Below are 22380 nucleotides of genomic sequence, written 5' to 3' on the forward strand. Positions count from 1 at the left end.
AATCATGAAGACTCTAGCACTTAAGAACTGGTATTTCAATGTGATAATAACTCCTGTTATCACAACAGTGACACTGAGTTTACTTTATCTTAGTGTATGTATATTCACTATCTATCTTATATATCGTATTATATCATTTTTCCTTATAATATCACTAGAGAGCAGACAGGAAAAAGAACTGTAATCTTTGGTTAGTTGAAATTACTTTGCATAGGGTCCGAGAAAACATCCGAACATCTTTTAGCTATCAAAACCTTAATTGAGAAGTCACATAAGACTTCACTTGAGTATTTTTGTACTTTATTATTTTTCCAATAAAAATTTATTGAATATCTACTAGATGCATAAAGCATTCTGCTAAGTGCCAGAAAAATGGTCAATGACAATGAAAAGCAAAGTGATTACAGCATATTACAATGCTTTCTTTCCCTATTACAGAATGCTGGAGAAATAGGGATGAGTAGCCAGCCTGGTAGAACAAAAAATCAAAGAAAACAAGAAATGGGTTATGTGGAGCTTTACCTGCATGCTTGTTGCGTCTGTGGCTGATTCTTGGTGTGGATGAGCCATTTCCCCGTGGTAGAAAAAGGGCAGCACCTTTGACAGTTAGAAAGCTCTCACTGATGCTACAAGAAAAAAGTTGAAAGAGAATAAATTATTTAAAGAAGGAAATCAAAGAGTAAGATTGAAACCCACTTTGGCATTTTTCTCTCTTCCCTCTTCCCAAGTCCCAAATTCATGGGATGAAGTAAAAATACTCGGTTACTCACACAGTCCTGTTTACTCAAAACAATTTTTCTAGAACGAAACTTAAAATATTCTATGTCCATTACATGCTAGCAGTTAACAGTAAAGATTCTGGAAACACACAAGAAGGGTCAAGGCTCTGGAACCAGAATCCCAGGGCTACCATTTGCCTGAGTGAATTTTCTGGGGCCTAAATTACCTTATCTGTAAAACAGGGATAATAAATTGAGGTTGTCTGTGAGAAGTCAATAAGAATATAGCTTCTTAGAGTCATGTCTTTAGTGAATATTAGCTACTATTATTAGATCTATGGTTAATCAATAATGGTATTACGATAGTGTTCTAATCAGATGTGACTATGTTGCAATACTTAGTTACTAATAACAGATCCAAAGTTTGCAAAAATGATTTATGTTTAAAATACACACCGCACTAATGTGTTACTCAAAATTGTACTTTCACCAACTTGAGTTCCCACATGCATGGAAAAGGAGCAGTACACAGGAAGTGTGTTTAACCCACGTAGTTCGCCCTCCAAGTTAACATCGTCCTTCATGTGACTGATAGCTCAATGCAAGTGGAGAATTACTCCTCAGGACAGAGGCTATTCAAAATACAATTACTAGTGGATACAGAAACAGAAAACAGAAAATGTATCTCAGGTATTTCGTACCATCATACTAAGCCTTTCAGTGTTACCCACAGAATCTGAAAAGGATAGAACTTTTACACCACTAACGGCAAAGTTTAGAAACACATAATGGAGGGTTCCAAGTTTGCTTGTTAGTATGCTATTCAGAGTTAGCTAAATGTATTGTAAATTATACTGCCTACTCAACATTTCCACTTGGAAAACTAATTGGCATCTCAAATGCACATTGCCAAAGCTAATCCCTTGAGTCCCCCTGCAAATCTGATCCTTAGCCTCATCCACCCAAGTTGTTTGCGCCAAATACATAACAGTCATCGTTGGTTTCTCTTTTTCCCTGCAATGATACGTATGTAATCCATTGGAAAAACCTATGAGCTTTACTTTCAAATAATTCTTGACTGTGTCCACTTATCTCCATTACCACTCTAACAATGGTCCATAGCACCCTCATTTTTCACCTAGGCCGCTGTAAAACTATTTTTAAAAGCTGTTTATTACGGAAAACGTTAAACATATACAAAAGTAGACAGAATAATATAATGAACCCCCTATTCTCATATATTTCTGCTTTAATTCATGGCCACCCTTGTTTCTTTTATATCCTTTGCCATGTTCCTGAAGTGAAACTAATCCCAGACATTGTATCATCAAAAAGCCTCTTCACTGGTCTGTCTACAACCACTTCTGCACTGCTACTACCCGCTTACCAAACAGCAACCAGATCTGTTTATAGATCTATATATTTTATATTTATATATATACAGAGGGTGCCCAAAAAATGTATACACATTTTAAGAAAGGAAAAAACTGTATTAAAATTACGCTGAAGGTAATCACTTTGAGCACTTCTTCTAATTCCAGAAGTCAAACAGGACTTGTATTCAACTTTTGTTATTGGTATATATTGAGCATTAAAATTTTAATACAGTTTTTTCCTTTTTAAAAATGTGTATGTACTTTTCTGGCACCCTCTGTACATATGATGTCACTACACACACAATCTAATTATTAAACCAGAGTAATTTAAAATATATAAAAATATATAGATGTGTGTGTGTGTGTGTGTGTGTGTGTGTGTGTGTGCGCGCGCGCGCGCGCGCGCATGGTCACTTCACTGCTTAAAACCCTCTAAACCTCTAAAACCCTCTACAACCCTTTTGTACTTACAAATAAAAGCTGAAGTCTTTTGCTTAGACTTCAGGGCCCTGCAACATCTGGTAAATTACTTCTCTGATCTTGTTCCATCTCCCCTTTTGTTTACTATGATCTAGTTGCACTGCCTTCTTCCTGTTTCTTCTGTATTTCAGGCCCCTTCTCAGGGCCTTTGTGCTTTTTGTTTTCTACTTGGGGCACGTTTCTCCTGGCCTGTCACTATTTAAGTCACAGCTCCAGTATCATCCCCTCTCTCCACCCCCCATCTCAAGCATACTTTATCCTGTTGGTTTTTTTCCCTTCAGGATATTTATTGTATCTTCAAATTATATTCACTTGTATATTTGATTGCCCTTATCTCCCTATAATAGAATATAAGCTCCACGAAGAGCAAGGACTTTATTTTGGTCAGCACTGTATCCTCAACACTGGAAATCGTGCTAAGCACATATTAGGCGCTCAATAGATATTTGATGTTTGAATTCATCCATCCCACGTTTTTTTCCACAGCTGTATCTGTCCCATCACTGCAGCAGGAATTGTAATTTAGGACAAGAGAACAGAAATTCTGTAATCTCCCATGTGAAAAAATAACTGTTACAGAGCTCAACATATGTGGCAGGTTCAAGGATTATAAAATACAAATATTTGATGATAAATTCATTGGCAAATAAAACTAAATCACCTCTGTAATGCTGTCAGTCCCTGACTAAATGTTATCCTTTAAATCAAGTGATATGGAGCTGATAAACCTTTGAGGTGACTTGCCAAATAGACTGGAACATGTCTACCAAAAACAAACATAGCAATCCACAGACACCACTTTAAAATTTGCATGCTGGCTGGGAGGGGCTGCCTATATTTTGTTTTGTTTTCATCTTAAAATAAAGCATTGCGCCTTTGTGGTCTGTTGCACAAGTCTCATCTCTTGTTACATTCGTGGTATGCACATGTCACCCTGCTGTGGGTCACTGTGTTTCACTCGCGTTACGGGAACAACCTAAAACAAAAAGTCTGAGTGACAGGATGAGTGGGGTACACCACAGACAGGAAATGAAATTCACGCTTCTGCTAACACAGCAATTGTCTGCTTTAGTACATGAAAATATTTTAGCAGTAAAGGCTAAATGTTCTACCTATCCCCAGGCAGTTACAGTGGCGGGTACTTTGGTTTCCTGTAAACAAAGCAGTCTCTGCCTCTACAAAAGAGGTATATTTATTGAGAGCTTCAAACAACCAGGCATCCTTCAGTCATTCCTTTAGTGAGAGAGTAAGTTTCTCTTTGACAAACACTAGTTGAAGAACTAACTTCCTGGTTTTTGGAGCTCTGTAATATTGTTCTTAGATACATTTGTTGCTTATGCTTTAAAGCATATCAAAGTGTATTCTTTAAAATGGATGTAGTGCTTTCACAAGGGGAGGGGTTAAATGGGTGGACAAGGGCCCTTGGTGAACTCAAAGCTACATGGAAAATTCCTGATTATAAAAGAAAGACCAGAAGTCAAACTCAATGAATGGTATAAGGGAAAAGATGTCTTTCTATTTGAGTAATTTACACTAATCTCAATAAACTGTTCTGATAGAACAAAATGCACAGCAGATCTAGCTGGGCCAGAAGGCTGCCCTACTAGGTGCAGTACAGGGTCCCAGAGAGTCATGGCAGACACACCTCAGACGGTGCAATCCTCTTTATTTTGCGGCCCCAGATTATGACACCCCAGTTCTCACAAAAGTGGCATATACTGTTGGTTACAAGGAATGGAAAGTGTGGCTGACTACAAAAATCCCTTATTACTGAAAAAAAAGTCAAAGCTCTATAAATGCTATCAAAGATGCAACAGTATTACAGTGGCATGGAAGTGAAAAAATAAAATTCACAACCACCAGAATTTAAGTGGATCAAGTTCAACTTGAAAATTAAATGCTTTATTTGCATATGAAAAAATTATATGCTAATTTAATCACATGTACTTCAGTGTAAGGGAAAAGCTTAGTATATTTTGCTAGAATAGCAAGAGATTAATTTATGTAAATATTAGAGTTTCTGAAACAGCTGCCTGAAGATTCAATCGACATCGAGTTGGTCTCTAGTTAAAAATTTAGAAAGTCAGGTGAAGACTTTTACACGTTTTCTTAATTGACCAGGTCTCTAGAGTCTGGCCCAGAAACAGGGCTTCTCCAGTAAATTCTATGGCGCCATCCATATGTGATTGCAGATGTCTTAAGTCCTTTTGGGTTAACCCAAAAGGACTTTAAAAACCCCATATTAAGGGAAAGACAAGATAAAGAGAATACCACTCTTGATCTAAAGGTGGAGAGTAATTAGCTGCTTGATAAGAAAATGACATAGGATCATCTTTCTAACAGAGTGACAGTAAAGCTCTCATCTTCATCAGAATACAATTGAACATCTATTCGTCTCTTGCTGTAAGATCACTTGCTCAACAAAGAGAAACTCATCCCTAGTTAGATATATGAGATGAGCTAATGATAGCTAACTTGACTAGATGGCTATGGCTGCTGTATGTGAGGCACTGAGCTAATCACTTTGTTATTTAATTTAATCTTCACGACAATTCTATGAAGCAGGTACTATTTTTTTTACCCCCAACGTACATTTAAGAGACAGAGGGGCTCAGAGATCATATTATTTGCACAACATCATACAGCTAGTCATCCTTAGAGCAAGGATTCAAACCAAGGTCTTGTTTGCAAGTTCATGCTCTGAATCGCTTTCTACTGTGCCATTCTAGTTTCGTGACATACTTTGTGGAAAATGAAGCACAATGTCTCTGCCACAGACCCTTTCAACAGAATAGAATTTAAAAGCAGAGTACAAGAGTGAGAGAAAAGGACTGAAATCCATCCAGATCTCAACTCTTCTCGTTCCTTGCTTGTTCCCTCCATCAAGGCCACGGACAGAAAGACTATCCTGAGGGGAATGCAGAACATCTGGCTGAGAGATGGACCCAGATGGGCTGGACAATAAAGAACTGGAACTTCTGTTGGGAGCGATGGTAGTGTTTTGGTCTCAAAAATGGAGGAAAGAGGACTCTGCTTTAAATAAATTTGAGGAAGCACTCTGTGCCAATCCCTCCCAATCAAAATCACTTCCTAAAGCATGAAATTTGTTAACTGGCAGTTTCTTCTCAGGCAAAGCGCAGAGGAAAAGGTCAATTAAGGGAAGAAAATACTTAACTCTTCTGAGGTTGGAATAATCTTGGAGGAATGTGGCCAGGTGATCATCCATGACCAACAGGCGGGCCCAGGGGCCAAACAGAGCAACAACACACCTGGTCAAACGGCCGAATGTCTACTGGACAGACCTTTTTCTGTTTTACATACAATGCGCAAGAAGAAATGGATTATTTACTATGGGAAATCAAGTTTCAGCAAGTGGGTGTAATACTTTTATTTTGACATTAAAATGAAGGAAGTAGATTTTATGTGTATAATGTTTGTAATGCCAAACTGTTGAGTTTGTTTGGTATTTCTGCCTGAAGGCAAAATTTATAGGTAAATTGTGTAATACCGATTGCACACAATGTAATTGCACAAGGTGAGTTGGTTGGCATTTATACTGGCATTTATACAAAATTCAAATACACATAATCTAACCTGTTCTATTTTTGTCTTGAAGAATATTCATCTAGGGGAAACTTTCAAAATACAGTCCACCCTCCTAACTTTCTCCCCTTCTTCATAAGCTTTCTCTGCTTATTTAGTTGTTTAGTTTTCAGATTAAAGGCACTAGGGGATCTTCTGTTAATCCCATTAGGTAGAAAGGAGTTTGGTTCAGTACCCACTTAGCATTACCATAACACATAAAAATGGAATTTCGTAACAAAAAGCTTCAAGGGGCAGATGGTTAGCTCAGGTGGTTAGAGCGCAGGCTCATAACACCAAGGTTGCTGGTTCGATTCCCACAGGGGCCACTGAGCTGCACCCTTCACAACTTGATTGAAACAACTACTTGACTTGGAGCTGATGGGTCCTGGAAAAACACACTGTTCCCCAATAAAATTTCTAAAAAAAAAAAAGCTATTAAAAAAAAAAAAGCTTCAAATATCAGACCAGAGGCCGAAGGACTACAGAGCTAAACACCAAACAACAGGAAGGAAAAAGTCACTGCCTTGCTGTATGAAACATGGCTGCAAAAGTAAAAGGCACACTACCAGAGAGTGAGAAAACTTTGATTCTGTAATCCTAAAGAAACTTAGATTACAATGGGAGAAAATTCAAACCCAAATGTTGCAGGTATTGTTATATGTCATAAACAATCCCAACTCCACCCCCATCTCCACTATACACGGCCACACATTCAAGTGACAATATTAGAAGGGCAATTAATACCTGGAACTCTCTCCCCCGGGGCATAAACTCCCAGATATATGCCTAAGAACCTGGCAGAATTATTTGTCCCCTTACCAGCAGACAAGCAGAGGCTGGGTGACTTAGTAAACCAATGACTGGCAAAGCAGAGAAGAGCTAAGGACTCCAGTTCTCACTCATTACCTGTAACCATCAAACCATTTTAGTTCCAGCTAATCTTCCACTTGAACTGTTGCACAATTCCCAGCACAACTACTCTTAGATGCAGCTATTTGTTTGTCCCCGTTCCTACTTTTTCTACAATCTAAGAAAGAAAAAGGTTTGTTTAAGGCTGAGACAAATTCTATCAGGACCAATCTCCCTGGTCTTTTCCCTACAGACCAGAAATGAGAGGTGAAAAAAAACCCAGAAATTTTATTTTGTTTATTTTGAATGGTCATTTACTGAGATCTTATAACTATTGTATATATTCCATTTTTTGCCTCAAACATGCGTTTTAGAAATGTTCAGACAGAAACATAATCTAGGATCAATAATTTTACCGCTAGCCATATAATTCAACCTTCCAGTTTCTACAGATTAGGATGCATCTGAGTTGATTGACATTTGCTGGTTTTGCCTGTCTGGCAATAGATCACTCCTTCCTAATTTCATCCTAGTCTCCGTTTGGGGAATTTTCTCAAATGTACATGGTTTTTTGGTGGATTCCAACTCTGGAACTGCCAGGGGCCTTGCAGGAAGCTGGCATGTGGTATAGGCCTGGCCCATTGGGAACTCTCCTCTGAATCGTAGGCAAATGACCCAAGGGAGCAGGGACAGTAAGGGATGGTCACATTCATCAGGGGGAGAGTGGCAAGGTATAGACCAGCGTGCCCCTGATCCCTGGCCTTCCTCGACTGCCTTTGGCCCCTGCCTGTTCTCTGAGCTTGGTCTTTCGGCCTCCCATCCATTAGGTGAGCTCTAGCATTCTTTGAACAAATATTTTGCTGACTATAATTAAAGTTCTTTTCTGAGCTTGCAACAGAGAATCTGATACAGCAACTGAAGTTCAGAGAATTTAATTCCTTTCCCCAAGTCACACAGCTTATAGTGGAGCCTAGACTCTGCCCCATGCCCCATTAAAGTGACACCCAGGGTGGCACTTTAATCCTTTATCCTGGGTGAGATGTTACTACAACAGGACATTGCTAACCTAATAATTTGAAGCAACCAACAGTTAAAAACACATCTGGTCAGTTCATCTCAAGAGAACAAAGGCAGGATTTCACTGCAAAGCCTGGTGTGATATTTGTTCTATTTTTCACAGTATCCTGAAGACAAAGTTCAGGTCTGAGTGGGGAAAGATTTAGACATATTCCCACGGGGCAAATCCTCTCATGCTATTTCCTAGCATTGCTTCTTTTTCATTATTCCTTTAATAAGTTTGTTGAATATTAAATTAAATATTGCTTTTTAAAAACATCAGAAACTAGATGCCAAAAACGAAAAGTTAGGAAGACCATGGGACCTAGGCAGGACGGCAAGAAAGCCGCCACGGGAAAAAAAGTGGATGCACGCTGAATCCTTGGTCCCTCTTCAGGCTTCTCTGAGAGCACCAGTCTTTCTTTCTAGATGCTGTCTGGTCACACATCCACTTGACCTCCTTTCAGGGATTTAAAAGTGTTTAGCTTTTGATTTGGATTTTAAAAGTACTACCAAATAATGAGAGGTGAGAGCTGGAGGGCCCTCAGAGAGGCTCTAGGCCAGGGCTCCACCAGATAGCAGGTGGGCCTACTGCAGCACATTTGTGAGAACAGCACGGATGTAAAATCACTTTAAGTTGTGAATACCTTTGAGAAGAGCACTCACACTTTCCTGAATCTCCAGGCGAGCCACCACTCCTGGACTTACACTGAGCAGCCTGGCCCCAAAACATGGAGTGTGAGCTGAGACTCAGAGACCGGACCTTCCCATGACACCCCTGCTGCCTTCCAGTCTCTGCCTCTTTGCAGCCGCCCTAGCAAGCCTCAGCCTTGTCTCCAGCAGCCATCTCAAAATACCTCCCCTCAAAAAAACAAAAACAAACACCCCCCCACCAAAACCAAAACTAAACAAAAAAACCTAGGTGCTCATGAACAGACTTGGGCTTAGGCAACCTCCCAGCATAACTGATCGTAGGCCTCCTGGTGACTGATTGACAGTGGGAGAGTTTTGTTTTCAAGAAGGTCCAACTCTAAGGAAAAGAGAGACTGCCTCAGCTCGAAGGAGGTTATTTCCTCTGTAGGCTGAATTAACAAAGCTTCTCAGTCCTGTGTCCCTAAACTCTAGACTTAAATAGTTTTCTTTCAAAAAGATAAAACTTAAAAGCTGTCTGAGGGGCCGGCCGAGTGGCGCGATGGTTAAGAACTCGCTTGGGATGCCAGAGGGCCCCGGTTCGGATCCCACATATGAGGGCCAGTGACACTGCCCTCTACAGCTAAGATGCTGAACAACAGCTCAACCTGGAGCTGGGCTGCTGTGAGTCACCGGCGACGGCGTAGGCTGCAGCCCCTGTGGTAGTGGGTTACCATGGGCTACCGTGTGTAGCCAGCAGCCAGCGTGAGCGGCCAGCAGCCGCAGTGAGCGGCCGTCCAGAAGCCGGCGACTGATCTGCCTCGCCCGGGAAGAGCGCAATGATGGTGCCAACTTGGGCCAGTGAAGCAACGTCCTCCACAACTAGACTGAAGAACAAGACGACAGCAACTTGTCTGTTCCCCTTCCCCCAATTCCCCAGCACTGTTCCCATTCCCCCAATTCCCCCAATAAAAAAAATTTTAAAAATCTTAAAAAAAAAAAAAAGCTGTCTGAACCAAAAATAACCCGAACAGCTCTTTCTCAGTCTTTTAAAATGCTGGATGTACTGGTTACCAAGAGACATAACCAACATTACCTGGCACCAAATTTAAAATAGTTGGCGGGAAAAGACAAAACAAAACAAAAGAGGAGACTAACTCAGAAAAACTGTTGAGCATGTGAAAAATCATTTCATTTGCATGATTCAACAAACGCCTTTCCAGGTATTTAAAACACACCTGCAGAAGGAATGCAAGTTGGGCTTTCAAGCACTTGGCCAGAAAGTGAAACCCTGCTTTTAGGCGGTTCTCTTTCACCCTTATGTAAAAACCTCTCATGAGGCTGAGGCCATCTTCTGTTCTTTGTTGCTGTCATCTGACATCCTCATCATTATCTTTTACTTATCCCTTACCTTGCTCAATCTTCTTGCCTTTCACTCTGATTCCTACTACAATCTTAAGAGACTCCACTGTTGATAGAGATGAAAATCCAACAGCTTTGCCCCCCAATTTCTCCTTCTCCTGATCTTTGAAAACCTTCACCTGGATGCCATTTAGACTTCTAATTTCCAGAGTTCCCATGGATGGCATCAGATCTTGATGCACTTGATTTCAGAAACCAAACTCCCACTTGCTGACTACGACCCCTCCCTCTCTTGTGACTCTCTTGTGTTCACTCTCTTTAACCTGAGGGCGACTCCTGGTTCCTGATCTCTCAATTTTTTTCCAAGCTATCAACCTCTGTTTGGTTTTCCTTCCATCCCTAACCCACCTAGTCCCATGTTCTATTTCCTAACTGGTTTCCCTATGATCTGTTCTCTTTGTTAATAAATTCCCTTCCTAATACTTACTATAGCTTTAAATGATAGGATTATTTGATGAGTTATTAGTATTTGTCTGAGCAGTGAGCTCAGTGCCTTGTCTAATGTTCTCTCTCTAATGTATAGCACAGTGCCTGACGCTAAGTGGATGGTCAATAAATATACATTGAATAAATGAAAGAAGGCAGAACACTGAAGATTATAAAACCATGCCTCTGGGTGCCACAGCACATGGTCTCAGTGCCAAAGATGTCTGAGATGACAACAACAACACTGAGTTGGCTGAGCAGGGCACTTAACACCTCCAGACAGCCCCTCACCCCTTGCTATTTCAAACTCTTCCTACTCTCGAGTCCTATGACCAACTCCTGCTTCCTTCAGCTCTCGTTAGCCTGGTCATCCACAACATCAAGAAAATAGCAGCTAGCTGGTGTGATTTCTCCCAGCTACTTTCTCTCACCTGCAAGCTTATCTCCCTTCTCTAATCTGAGAGAATGAAGCATCCAGCTGTCAAAAGTCAACTCTTTCACTTGTGTCCGTGATCCCATTTCCTTGTCTCCTAGCCTCATCTGTCAGTCATCCCTCGCTACAGTGATTGCTTCTTCTCAGCCTGGAAACAGGCTCAAGTCTGTTCTTGCACATCCTTAAAACAAAACCCTTACTCGATCCCATGTTCTCTTCTAAATGCTCTTTCTTTAGCTTCTAGGACACCAGGTCCACTTGGGACCTCTCTAAACATCCCCGTTTGATATCTTTTGCCAGATGCTGTACCTTATCTTACCCTACCTGACTCACTACTCTTAAACCAGATAGATTATCTGACCTTCACAGTAATTTGAAACTCATTTACAACTAACTGTACTTAATCAGAATTTTCAGCTCCTCTTGAAAGATGAAAAATCTGAACACATAGGTCCACCATTCACAGAGCTGAGCAGTGGCTGTCCCCTTGCATATCACAGGGTGGTAAGTGCTATGGAGAAAAACAGAGCAGAGTAACGGAGTGCTGCTGTGTGTATTTGTCATATGGTGTGGTCAGGGAAGGTGTCTCTGATTAAGATGGCCTGTGGGCAGAGACCTGTAGGAAAAAAGGGAGGGAGCCATGTGGCTGTTTGGGAAAAGAACATTAAAGACAGAGGGAGCAGCAAATGCAAAGGTTCTGCGACAGAAATGTGCTTGGCTGGTTTAAGAAACAGCAAGGTCAACAGCACTTAGAACAGTCAGCCAGTGATGTGTGGCAGATGATGAGATCAGAGAGACGGGGAGGAGTAAGTGGTATAGAACTCAATGTCTCCACTTCCTGATCTGTAATTCACCTTCCAATGCACTGCAACTGGAATTTTCTTCTGTTTGTCAAATCCAATAGACGTTTTTCAATCTTAGTCTTTCTTGACCATTTGATAGTGCTGAGAACCTTCTACCTTCTTACTTTCTTAGTATTCCTTTAATAGTTCTGACTATACCTTCACATGCTCATTTGTGGGCTCCTATTCTTTTGTCAACCTTTTCAACATGTAGTCTTCTATGATTTCTCATCAGTCCTCTTCTTGCTCTCTGTATAGTCGCCTAGATATGTTCGATATGTTCACTGTTACTCGTGACCCCACATATGGATGTGGGTCCCACATATGGATGACTCCTGATTAGTTATCAATAAGGCATAACAAATTACCCTAAAACTTTGAAGCCTAAAACAACAAAAAACATTATCTCACACAGTTTCTGTGGGTTAGGAATTCAGGAGCAGCTTAGCTGGGTGGTTCTGGCTCATGGTGTCTTGCAAGGATGCCATCATTGGAAACCTTGACCAAGGCTGGAAGGTGTTTCCAAGATGGCTCCCTTCTATTGTTAGGAGGCCCCAGTTCTCTGCCACGTAAATTTCTCCACTGGTCTACGTGAGTGTCCTTATGACACGGCAGCTGTCTTTCCCAGAGTAAGTGATGCCAGAGAGAACAAGGCAGAAGTGCAATGTTTTATGACTTAACCTTGGAAGTCACACACCATACTTTCTGCAGCACCCTGTCAGTTAGATAGGCTGGCCCTACGTAATGTAGGAGGGGACTACGCAGGGATGTAAAATACTGGGAGGCAAGAATCATTGGGGATCATCATGGAGGCTGGCGGCCACAACTCCCACACTCGCTCTCTAGCTCAGATCTGTCATCAGAGCACCAGATCTGTACAATCAGCGGTCTACAGTAGCTATTTTGTTGATAATGGCAACAACTTTACCGTTATTTCAGGCTTTTATTTGTGAAAACTTGGAATCTGGCACAATGGTTATGTCCATCAAAACAGGAATTGTGTGATGGTGGTGGAAGTGGCTATTAGGTGCTGGCTCTGAGCTCTAGCAAGTCAACTTAAAGGAGACATTGTAATTGTCACTTGTTGAATACCCAGGCACAATGCCTGCTGCTTTACAATCACAATCTCACAACAGCTCTGTGAACAAAAGTCATCCTTCCAGTTCATAGATGAGGAAACAAAGGTTTTGAGAATAACTTGCCTAAGCTCACCAATTGCACAATCAGTATGAAAGAGCAGGGATCGAATTGTAGGCCTATTTTCAAGTATGTATGTTTTTTTGTTTGTTTGTTTGTTTTTCAAACTCTATTCCGTGGCTTCTTTAGCAGTCTGGGTTCTTTGCCTGTTCTGTACAATGCAGTTCCATTGTAGCCTACCCACCAGGTACCAATAAGGTTCTAAGTGAATTCTCAAATATCAGAAAACCAAGTTGTTTTGTTTTGTTTTTTAAATTGAGTCAGTTCATGCTACTTTCCTGCAGCCTCACAGGTAATTCTCAAAATTCACTGGCCACAAAAATTTAATCCAGTCTGTAAAACACTAGTCTATCAATTTTCCTTATCAAACTATTTCTTTTTAGTTGTTCTCTACTTAGCTAGGCTAAGAAAATGAAATAATCTGCCAACAGGTACTCTTAAAAGTCCCTCAACGATACTAACTCTCAAATATCAAACCGAGGAGAAAAGAGAAAGGCATGGCAAAGTAGGCTGAATCTCTTAAATCTACTGCCTGGTTTTCTTTACTATCACCGCACTGTTTGGCTTTTAAAGTCCTTGGGCAAATCCTTATTTTCCTAACCGTTTTAATGCGTATTGCAGATGCCCTTGGGCCTGTACGAACACATAATGAGAACCAAGAGAGCACTGTTGCCAGTGCGGAGGGTCTGACACTTACGCGGTCCAGTTAACTTCTGTAAAATAGGAATAATAATAATGCTGCTGCTGCTGATGATAAAGGAGCAGGAGGAGGAAGAGGAAGAGGATGAGAAGGAAGATAAAAGAAAAACAAGTAGCAAAAGGCAAAGTTCAAAGGATGGGGAAAAGGGAAAGCAAGTGGCAACTGCAGGCCTTAATTAGCTCATGTTTCTTAACCAACCCCATGTTCCTTGCTTCCTACTCTCTTACCCCTTACACAATCATCTCAGTATTGCACCACTAATTCAGATGAAAAATTCACTCAATTGGTTCACTGCAAATTTCATTTATTGAGCATTCTTGATGCTAGATCTCATGTTTAATAGTTATTTTATTTTTCAAATTCACTAAATATACATGTTAAGTTAATTTACGAGGAAGCCATAACCCACAGCACTTTCCCACCTATTTTCCAGATAGTATTCATAAGAAATCAGAGGGCTAGGGACAAACAGATCACACAACATAGTATTTTGCAATACTCTAGAGTACAATGTGAAGCAATGAGAATTCCAAACATTTTAGTTAGGATTTGGAAAAAAAGAGGAAAATAGGAAAATATTCAAACCAAAATGATCCAAGAGTCAATTTAAATTTCATATGTGTTTTAAATTTGCTGGAGGTAAAAAAGTTCAATCATCATATATTTGCTCCAGGGTAGGAACAAACACTGGAGTACAATCCCACACCTGCTGCCTGAATTGTTTTTAGGTGCTAGTTGAGCCAGGTCCTATAAACTAATCCAAAAAGCAACACAGGGCACAAGAAAACATAAGGAACAAAAGGGAATGATTTTAACTGCCAGAGGCAAAATTTTTGTACAATAATTAGAAGAAAAGCTGCAATCCTAAGGAGGGTCTATCATCTCACATGGCAATAGACTGCTAGTGAGGCTATACATACTCTCACAGACTTTCCTGAGTTATCAGGAAACCCTACATAGCACAGAGGTCCACCCTTTAAATGTCTCACCATAGGAGATCATGGTTTCTAAAAGGAAGGTGGCTGAAGATATTCAACATCTGACCATTCTACCAAAACAAGAAGACATGGACTATTTCATTCTTTTTTTTTTTTTTTTTGGTCAAACAAGCAAGGAAAAATAATGAGAGGCAGGAATGTGGCCTCATTCACCATTAGAAAGAGGATACAGACAGTTCTGATAAGCAGACATCCAATTACAGGTGAAGCACTGCTACAGACAAGATTTGCCAGGTATTGGGAGAATTGAGACTGGTGACACACAAAGGGCAAAAGAGTGTAGGTGTTTTTTTTCGGCTGTATGAATTGATGTTGATTTATATTTACTATGATATAATACTGATCTATGGCCTAATTTTTGTTTTCTATTTACCTTGCTTTTATTTTCCATGTATATTTCTTTTCATCTATTAAAGAATATATATTCTATTTCTATTTTTACATGCTTACCTTAAATTTTAATAAGAGTATTTAATGCAACAAATCAATATTTCTACTTTGTAGTCCTGTTTTTTCGAAATGAGGCTACCCTGGGGTGGGCACAGTAACATGCTTTGAAAGTCAATGTAATTTAAAACACCAGTTTTTAAGTTTTAAGGAAATTTAAAACCCTACACATATATACGTTTTACTTCAAAAATAAAGGTTGCTTCTCAGCCATACCCTAAAAACTAGGATACCCGAGTCTCGGAAAAGGAAAATAAAAGCGAGGACTCAATGACAAAAATGCTGATAAGCTGCAATGCCCTTTCAGTAACTCAAGACCAAAAACCAAAAGATGATGCCAGAATCAGGAAAAAACAAAAACAAAACAGGAAAGCAGCAAAGTATCTGAACTCCTGCTTAAAAAAAAGGACATAACCAGGCAAAAAGCTATGCATGTGAAGAATGGGAAAGTAATATGGTAGGAGTGAAAATGGCTATATTCGTAAGGAAGGTGGCATTGTGGGTTATTATTATTATTGTTTTGCAAATTTCTTTTTCATGATGTTATACTGTATTTTCAATTTTTAAAAAGGACCAAACAAAAAAAGGGCAGCACAGGAAAACACACCGTGGGAACAGAGTCAAGCACACAGATGTTTTGCGTAAGCTGCATTTTCAGAAACATCTGCCTTTGTGCAAGACTTGAAAAAGCAAAGCTGTCTGTCAACAAGTTCTCCAAAGTGAGGGGTGGGGCCTGAGAGAAAGTGAGCTGTGAAGAAACCAACAATTAGGACCCTTAGGGCTGAGAAACAGTTTCTTAGATTAAGTTCCTCATTTATGAGCCACCTCTGCCCCAAATGCTTTGCCATCAGCAAAGTCTACAACTCAAACAAGGAAGGTCAAGCTGCCAGTAAGTCTCCACTCAAGTGACCGAGGTTCTCTGTCAGCAGCGCCCCTCAGCCCTTTGCAGAGATCGCCTGTCTCTGTGGCAGATGGGACAGAGCACAGCAGACTGTAGAAAAATCTGAGCGGGGAGCAAGCTGAGCTACGTCTCCCTTCTTATTCCAATTCTAAACAGAAATGCTTGTCACGTACAGGAAAATTCATGTAAAAGCAAAGATAATACACACATTTGTTCATCTGTTCTACTGTCTTGCTGTGGTGTATGTTCAACTTAATTTCTGTTTAGGGAGATGAATACTCCTGGGTTTATACTGTCAGCTTTTTCATGTAAGGCAATGAAGGGAGAGTACGTTCACACTTGCTTCACACAGTGCTCAATCTAATGCCATGTACAGTTGAATAAATGTGATCTGAAAATTAACAGGGATGATGCTGAAGACCCAAGCACACTTCAGAGAATAATCAAGTATGAAAGTCACTGTAAAACCTCTGCTCTGGTGCTCACAAGGAAGGTGTATAAGCCAATGTGCCTGCGACACAAACCACAGGCTGCCTTACTTGTTCTTGTCTGCAGCCTTCAATCACGCCTTGTACCAGTGGGGAACTTGTACTTGCACAAGAACTTTTCAACTTACTTGCAGAGTTCTCCCAAAGGTCTATCTGGTGTTCTGCCTTGAACTTCCTTTTTCTCAGAAGCTGGGTGTGTTGTATGAGGTTACTGTCCTACATCTGCCTTCTGGGTGAGTGGACAACAAAAATTTCAGAAACCTCTTGCTCAGGCATAGTACTTTGTTCTAGGTCTCTTATAAGCTCCCCTTACTGCTAATGTGACAGTGGAGCTGATAAGCCGTAGGTTTATATAAATTTGTTAGGATAAAGCTACCCAAACTGTTCATATTATCTTATTGCTTGGTGAAAGAGTGGAGGGAGGGCTGCAGTAAAGACGGGAAGAGGTAAGCGGAGTATAGATCTGAAGGGTCTTATATGATTTTCCAAAGTTTGGACTTTACCGAGAGGATAACAGAGGTCCAAAGTTTGCAGTTCCAGAAAGATTCCTCCAACAGTATGGAGAATGGATTGGAAGGGGTGAAGACTTAGAAATAGATAGATGTTACTTTAGTTAGTAATCCAGGCAAGAGAGAAGGGTGGTCTGATCTGAGCTAATGGGAAAAAAGAAAAGATGGATATTTGGAGGATATTTGGCTAATTTACTTTCTGGTAGAGATGGAAAATTATCCATAAAATATTTTAAATTGTAAGAAAAGTCTGAGAGAGAAAAGCCTTGATATGTGCAAATTCCTTGCACTCAAAGAATGTCTTTTTCTTTGCATCTCCTGATTTCAGGCCAACCCTTCCCTTTAACAAATTCCAATGGTCTAAGACTCTCAGGCAAGAGGGTCAAAAAGAAGTCTATTTACGTGGCTATTAACTTTCATATTACCTACTTTTGTCCAAACTTTTCTCAAAAATAGGGCTTTTTTTCCCCCACCATCTCAACTTTTTCCTTAAGTTATACTTTGCCAATCCTCAGATTTTGAGCTCAAATGTGCCTTAACCTATCTGCCAGCTGATAGCCAATCATTCTGGACAAGCCAGGCAACCTTACAGGCAACTCTCCCTCGTGTCACTTTGTTATCTACACATGGCTATATCATTTCCTGTCAGGCACCAAACTTCCAGCATCAAGGAAGAACAGCTGTGGAGAATGCTTTTACACAAAAGACTTCCCCCTTCCTTATCCCCTGTTCAACGGATATGACATTATACTGATGATACAGTTAGGGCTCAAGTTAAAGGAAAGATAATGCAACTAAGTTTTGAAACCACCATTTTAAACTGGTCATAAAGAAAACAAGCTTAGTTGTCTGGACATAGTAACTAGCAAAAGATGAATTAGAAACCCAAGGCCTAACTTCAGTCAAAAGAAGGAAAGTGAATTTTACAAATTCATCTGTATTACATCAGAATAGGAAATTAGTGAAGAACTGTTAAGCAGGTAATGCTAACTCTTTCTGGCTTTCAGCTAAATTAAGTTACTCACTATTAAAGACTGTAAGAAGACAGTTCTCATAGATAATTTGCCCATCTCTAAAAACCAGGAGATGTGTAAAACAGCTGCGGGAGAATTTTAAAAATATTTAAAGACGAGCCACAGGCTATCCAGGAGAGGACTGGAGTAAGCCTGGAGAATAATAATCGATTCAATATAATTACATTGAATATGATATCTAAATCACAGTAAAGTTGCCATGTTATAGTAGGAAACTGACTTGGCTTCTTCTCTGTACAAATGGGATCACAACACTGAACAAGATGTTAGAATAAAATAGGATGAAAAACATGATTAGATAGCTGTACCAAACCTCTTGGCAAATAGACTTCCAGGGGCCGGCCAAGTGGCGTGTTGGTTAAGAGTTGGCTTGGAATGCCAGCTCTGAGCAGCAGGACCCCGGTTCGGATCCCACATGAGGGCAAGTGACGCTGCGCCCTCTACAGCTAAGATGGTGAACAGCAGCTCGACCTGGAGCTGGGCTGTTGTGAGTCGCCGGCGACGGCGTAGGCTGCAGTGGAGCTGCAGTGGACTGCTGTAGAAAGCTACTGTGAGTGGCTGGCAGCCGGCATGAGAGGCTGGCAGCCGGATTGAGCTGCCAAGAGCCACGGTGAGCGGCCGTCCAGGGCCTGGTGACCGATCTGCCTCACCCGGGAAGAGCGCAATGATAATACCAACATGGGCCAGTGAAGCGATGTCCTCCACAATAGACTGAAGAACAAAAGGACAGCAACTTGTCTGTTTCCCTTCCTCAATTCCCCAACGCTGTTCCCCTCCCCCAATTCCCCAATAAAATCTTAAAAAAAAAATAGACTTCCTGTTTTCAGATCACATTTTTCATTGACTTGGGGGAGGCAGTAAGTAGTAGGTGCATGCTTGCCCAGGGCTCAACTGACCAGGTTTTCTAATGCCACTTTACCTATGGCTGAGTGCCTCTGAGTCAGCTGTAGCACTTTAGTCAGATTCTCTATCTCTAAAAGAGAAGGTTAGTGTCTCACCTGCTGCAGGGAAACACAGAGGTAGAGAGGGGAAAGCATGGAACTGACAGGTGACCTGGAATTCTTGCTCTGTCACAAATGAACTGGATCTCAATTTCCTTATATAACATAAGCTCTTCAACTTTATAACAGAGATTATCACTAGGAACCTTAAAAGCACTCCATGAGTTCAAGATGAGATCAAAACATTTCTATAGTATTAATCAAAACTACCAATTAGGTTTTTCATAGCAGAAGAAGTAACTCTCAAAGAAGGCCTCTAAAGGTTATGTCACGATGTGCTGGGCTACTCTGCAAATGTGACTGCTAAACCCTATAGGTTCATGTTCAGAAACCAAATGGTTAATTTGTTCACAGGATTCCTGCTTCCTTCCACTGCAAAATTTTTTTCTGGGGGGAAAAAAAAAATCTCTCCTCCACCCCAGTGTTGGTCAATTGAAAAAGAAAGGGATGGGAAAGCTGCTTGGGTAGTTTTACAGCCACAGGTGGCTGTCTGAGCTAACGGGTGTGTACCAGGCTCACCTGCATGGGCTATATTACTGATTCATTTAGTTTTACCTCGCTTTATCTGAGTTGCTTCATCTGTGAAACAGGATTAGTTCTATGTACCCTGTCGCACAAGCCTAGGAATAAAATATCCTCTCTTCTTAGTAGACCAAGTTTGTGGAAGCTTTCTAGAAAGTAGCAAGTATCAAGATTATACAAATGCAAGTTATTACCCTCAAGTCCACGAAGTGTAGGCTTTACCTTTTATATTCTGAATAAATGTTAACTTTGGTCAATGAAACAAAAAGAAGCCACTCTCTAGGTGTGTTTTCATATGGAATGAACTCCTGGCTTCTTTCTGAAGTGATTTGCTTTAGCTTTTAGAAAAATTTTTTGGTTTAGTGCAGAAAAGTTTTTACCTAAGGAAGCTAAGCGGCTACAAAGAGCATTTCAGCCTATAAGCGGAACTAGACCACAGTCACTATTTCTTTAAATACAATTGTAACACTAGTAATGAGGACCAGCTAAGGTCATTCTACTGTCTCTCCTCGTATTCGCCAGCTCCACACCTCGCTATATTTAGACGAGGTATGCATACCCCATTAAAGAGAGGAGGCTCAGTCCCAGGCTTAGGATCACAGCATTGGGGTTACTATCTCAGCTGAGGGGGAAAGACACTAACAAAAAAAAGTGTACTGACACGTTCCTTGGCAACCAATAGGACAATCAATGCTCTATTTTATTTCATTCTGAATAGATGTATAATCACTAGTATGCACAAAGCAATCTCTACCACACATAAGTGGGGCACAGTTATGACTAAAGCAAAGCAGTGAGTATCTTTTAGGTAACTCACTTGCAGGACTGCCTGCCATGCCTTAGCCAGAGACACAGAGCTGCCCAGGTCAACAGGGTAAAACGTACAGCAGTTTGGTCTCCTGGGAACTGGAACAAACAGGTTTCCAACCCAGGAATCACCACTGTTTCAAAAACAACCGGGTCTGGCTGGGGAGAGTCCCCCAGCATTGTCTAGCTGATAGTCTCCAGGACCCCACATCCAGCAAAAGAAGAACCAAATGGGGCAAAGCAGGCTTATGTATTTACCAAAAATAATTTTAAAAAAGGCTTATGGAAAATGAATTTTACAATAAATATTGTGTTGAACTGAGTCAGGGACGTGGTAGAACAGGTAATGGGGGAACCTGCTTGGGGGGACCTATTTCCTAAGTGGCCCTTAAATCTGGAATCAAAAGAAAGAGCCTGGAGAAAAGATCTTAAAGAAAAATATAGTTGCCCTCCAGAAAATGCTAAGAAAACCCTAATAATAATCAGATGTTTTTGGTACTTCCCCAACTGTCAGAAGAAAAAATTAAATACATTTAAAGAATGTGGTAAACATACTTTAGAAACTTAAGTATAACAAATAGAAATCTGTTTATCTTCATTCAAAGGAAACTGCATGCTGCCACTATGAACATTTCCACTGCAGGAAAGATAAGCAGATGTTGGATGTTTTCCCAAAGTTTTTCTAGTGTCACTGAAGAGGCTTATGGAATCTGCTTTACATTTTTTCAGATTAACAATTAATGCTAAAAAGGGGACATTTTGAATGTTGTTTTTTCTCTTCATAATATATTTTAACATTTCTACAGTAACACATTTAAACAATATTTACTCCTAAACTAAAAGCTACATAAATAGTTCAATATTTTTAAGAGTGAATTTTGAAAAACCCCATTTTTCTGTTTCCTCTGCATTAAAACACTACTTAATGAAAAATATCTATGAATATTCTCAATTGACTGAAAACTTGACATAATCCTCTTGGGAAAATAAATTTTGTTTTTTTTTAAATAGGGTGTTTAATTTCTAAGAGAGATAAACTGCTGAGTTTTCTCAAGGCTGTATATGTAAAACCCAGAATTTTTTTTTGCCAGAGCAAACAGGCACTGGATTAAGGCCTAAAAAAATAAAATAGTGTGAGATGACAAGGAAGTGAAAATGGCACACAAAACTTGACGGCTCACACTTCTGAAAATTCATAACTACACATGGTAGGCTGCAGAAATTAATCTTAATAGTAAAGGATTTTTCTTGTTTTTTTTTTTTTTTTTAAGATTTTATTGGGGAATTGGGGAAGGGAGCAGTGTTGGGAAATCAGGGAAGGGGAACAGACAAATTACTGTCCTGTTGTTCTTCAATCTATTGTGGAGGATGTTGCTTCACTGGCCCATGTTGGTATTGTGATCACTGCGCTCTTCCGAGGTGAGGCAGATCGGTCGCTGGCCATTGGACAGCTGCTAACAGCGGCTGCCGGCCACTCACACTGGGTGTCAACCACTCACGGTAGCTTACGGCAGCCCACTGCAGCCCCACTGCAGCCTATGCCATCACCAGCGACTCACGGCAGCCCAGCTCCAAGTAGAGCTGTTGTTCACCATCTTAGCTATAGAGGGCGCAGCCTCACTGGCCCTAATGTGGGATCCGAACCGGGGCCCTGCTGCTCAGAGCTGGAGTCCCAAGCCAACTCTTAACCAACAAGCCAGCCCGTAAGGAAGGATTAATGGTTGGAGAATTCTTGAACCTCTGTGCACAACTGAGTTAAATAGCACATTCATTACACTAAATGTGTAAACCCATGTCATTGGTCCCCTAGCCTCCCAACAAGCTCTTTATAATTAATTTAATAAGTATCTGGATTAAAAGCAATTAGAAATTCCCCTACTTCCTCTCGAATTTTTCAATACAGCAGCAACTTTAAATCATTTTGTCTTCCTGGTTCAAATCACCAGAAATACTTTACC

The 22380-nt window shown here is 40.5% G+C and overlaps 1 protein-coding gene across 3 annotated transcripts in view; it reads right to left on the reverse strand.

Annotated features, from left to right (window-relative positions):
* The window catches only part of SSH2 (slingshot protein phosphatase 2), a 245517-nt gene that overhangs the window by 62556 nt on the left and 160581 nt on the right, over window positions 1-22380 (reverse strand). For all 3 annotated transcript variants that reach the window (XM_019650419.1, XM_019650421.1, XM_019650420.1), the window contains one exon: window positions 523-626. In XM_019650419.1, the coding sequence (XP_019505964.1) occupies window positions 523-626 (104 nt within the window). The remainder of the gene's footprint in view (window positions 1-522; window positions 627-22380) is intronic.

The sequence above is a fragment of the Hipposideros armiger genome, unplaced genomic scaffold, assembly GCF_001890085.2.
Source record: "Hipposideros armiger isolate ML-2016 unplaced genomic scaffold, ASM189008v1 scaffold_141, whole genome shotgun sequence".
Lineage (NCBI taxonomy): Eukaryota > Metazoa > Chordata > Mammalia > Chiroptera > Hipposideridae > Hipposideros > Hipposideros armiger.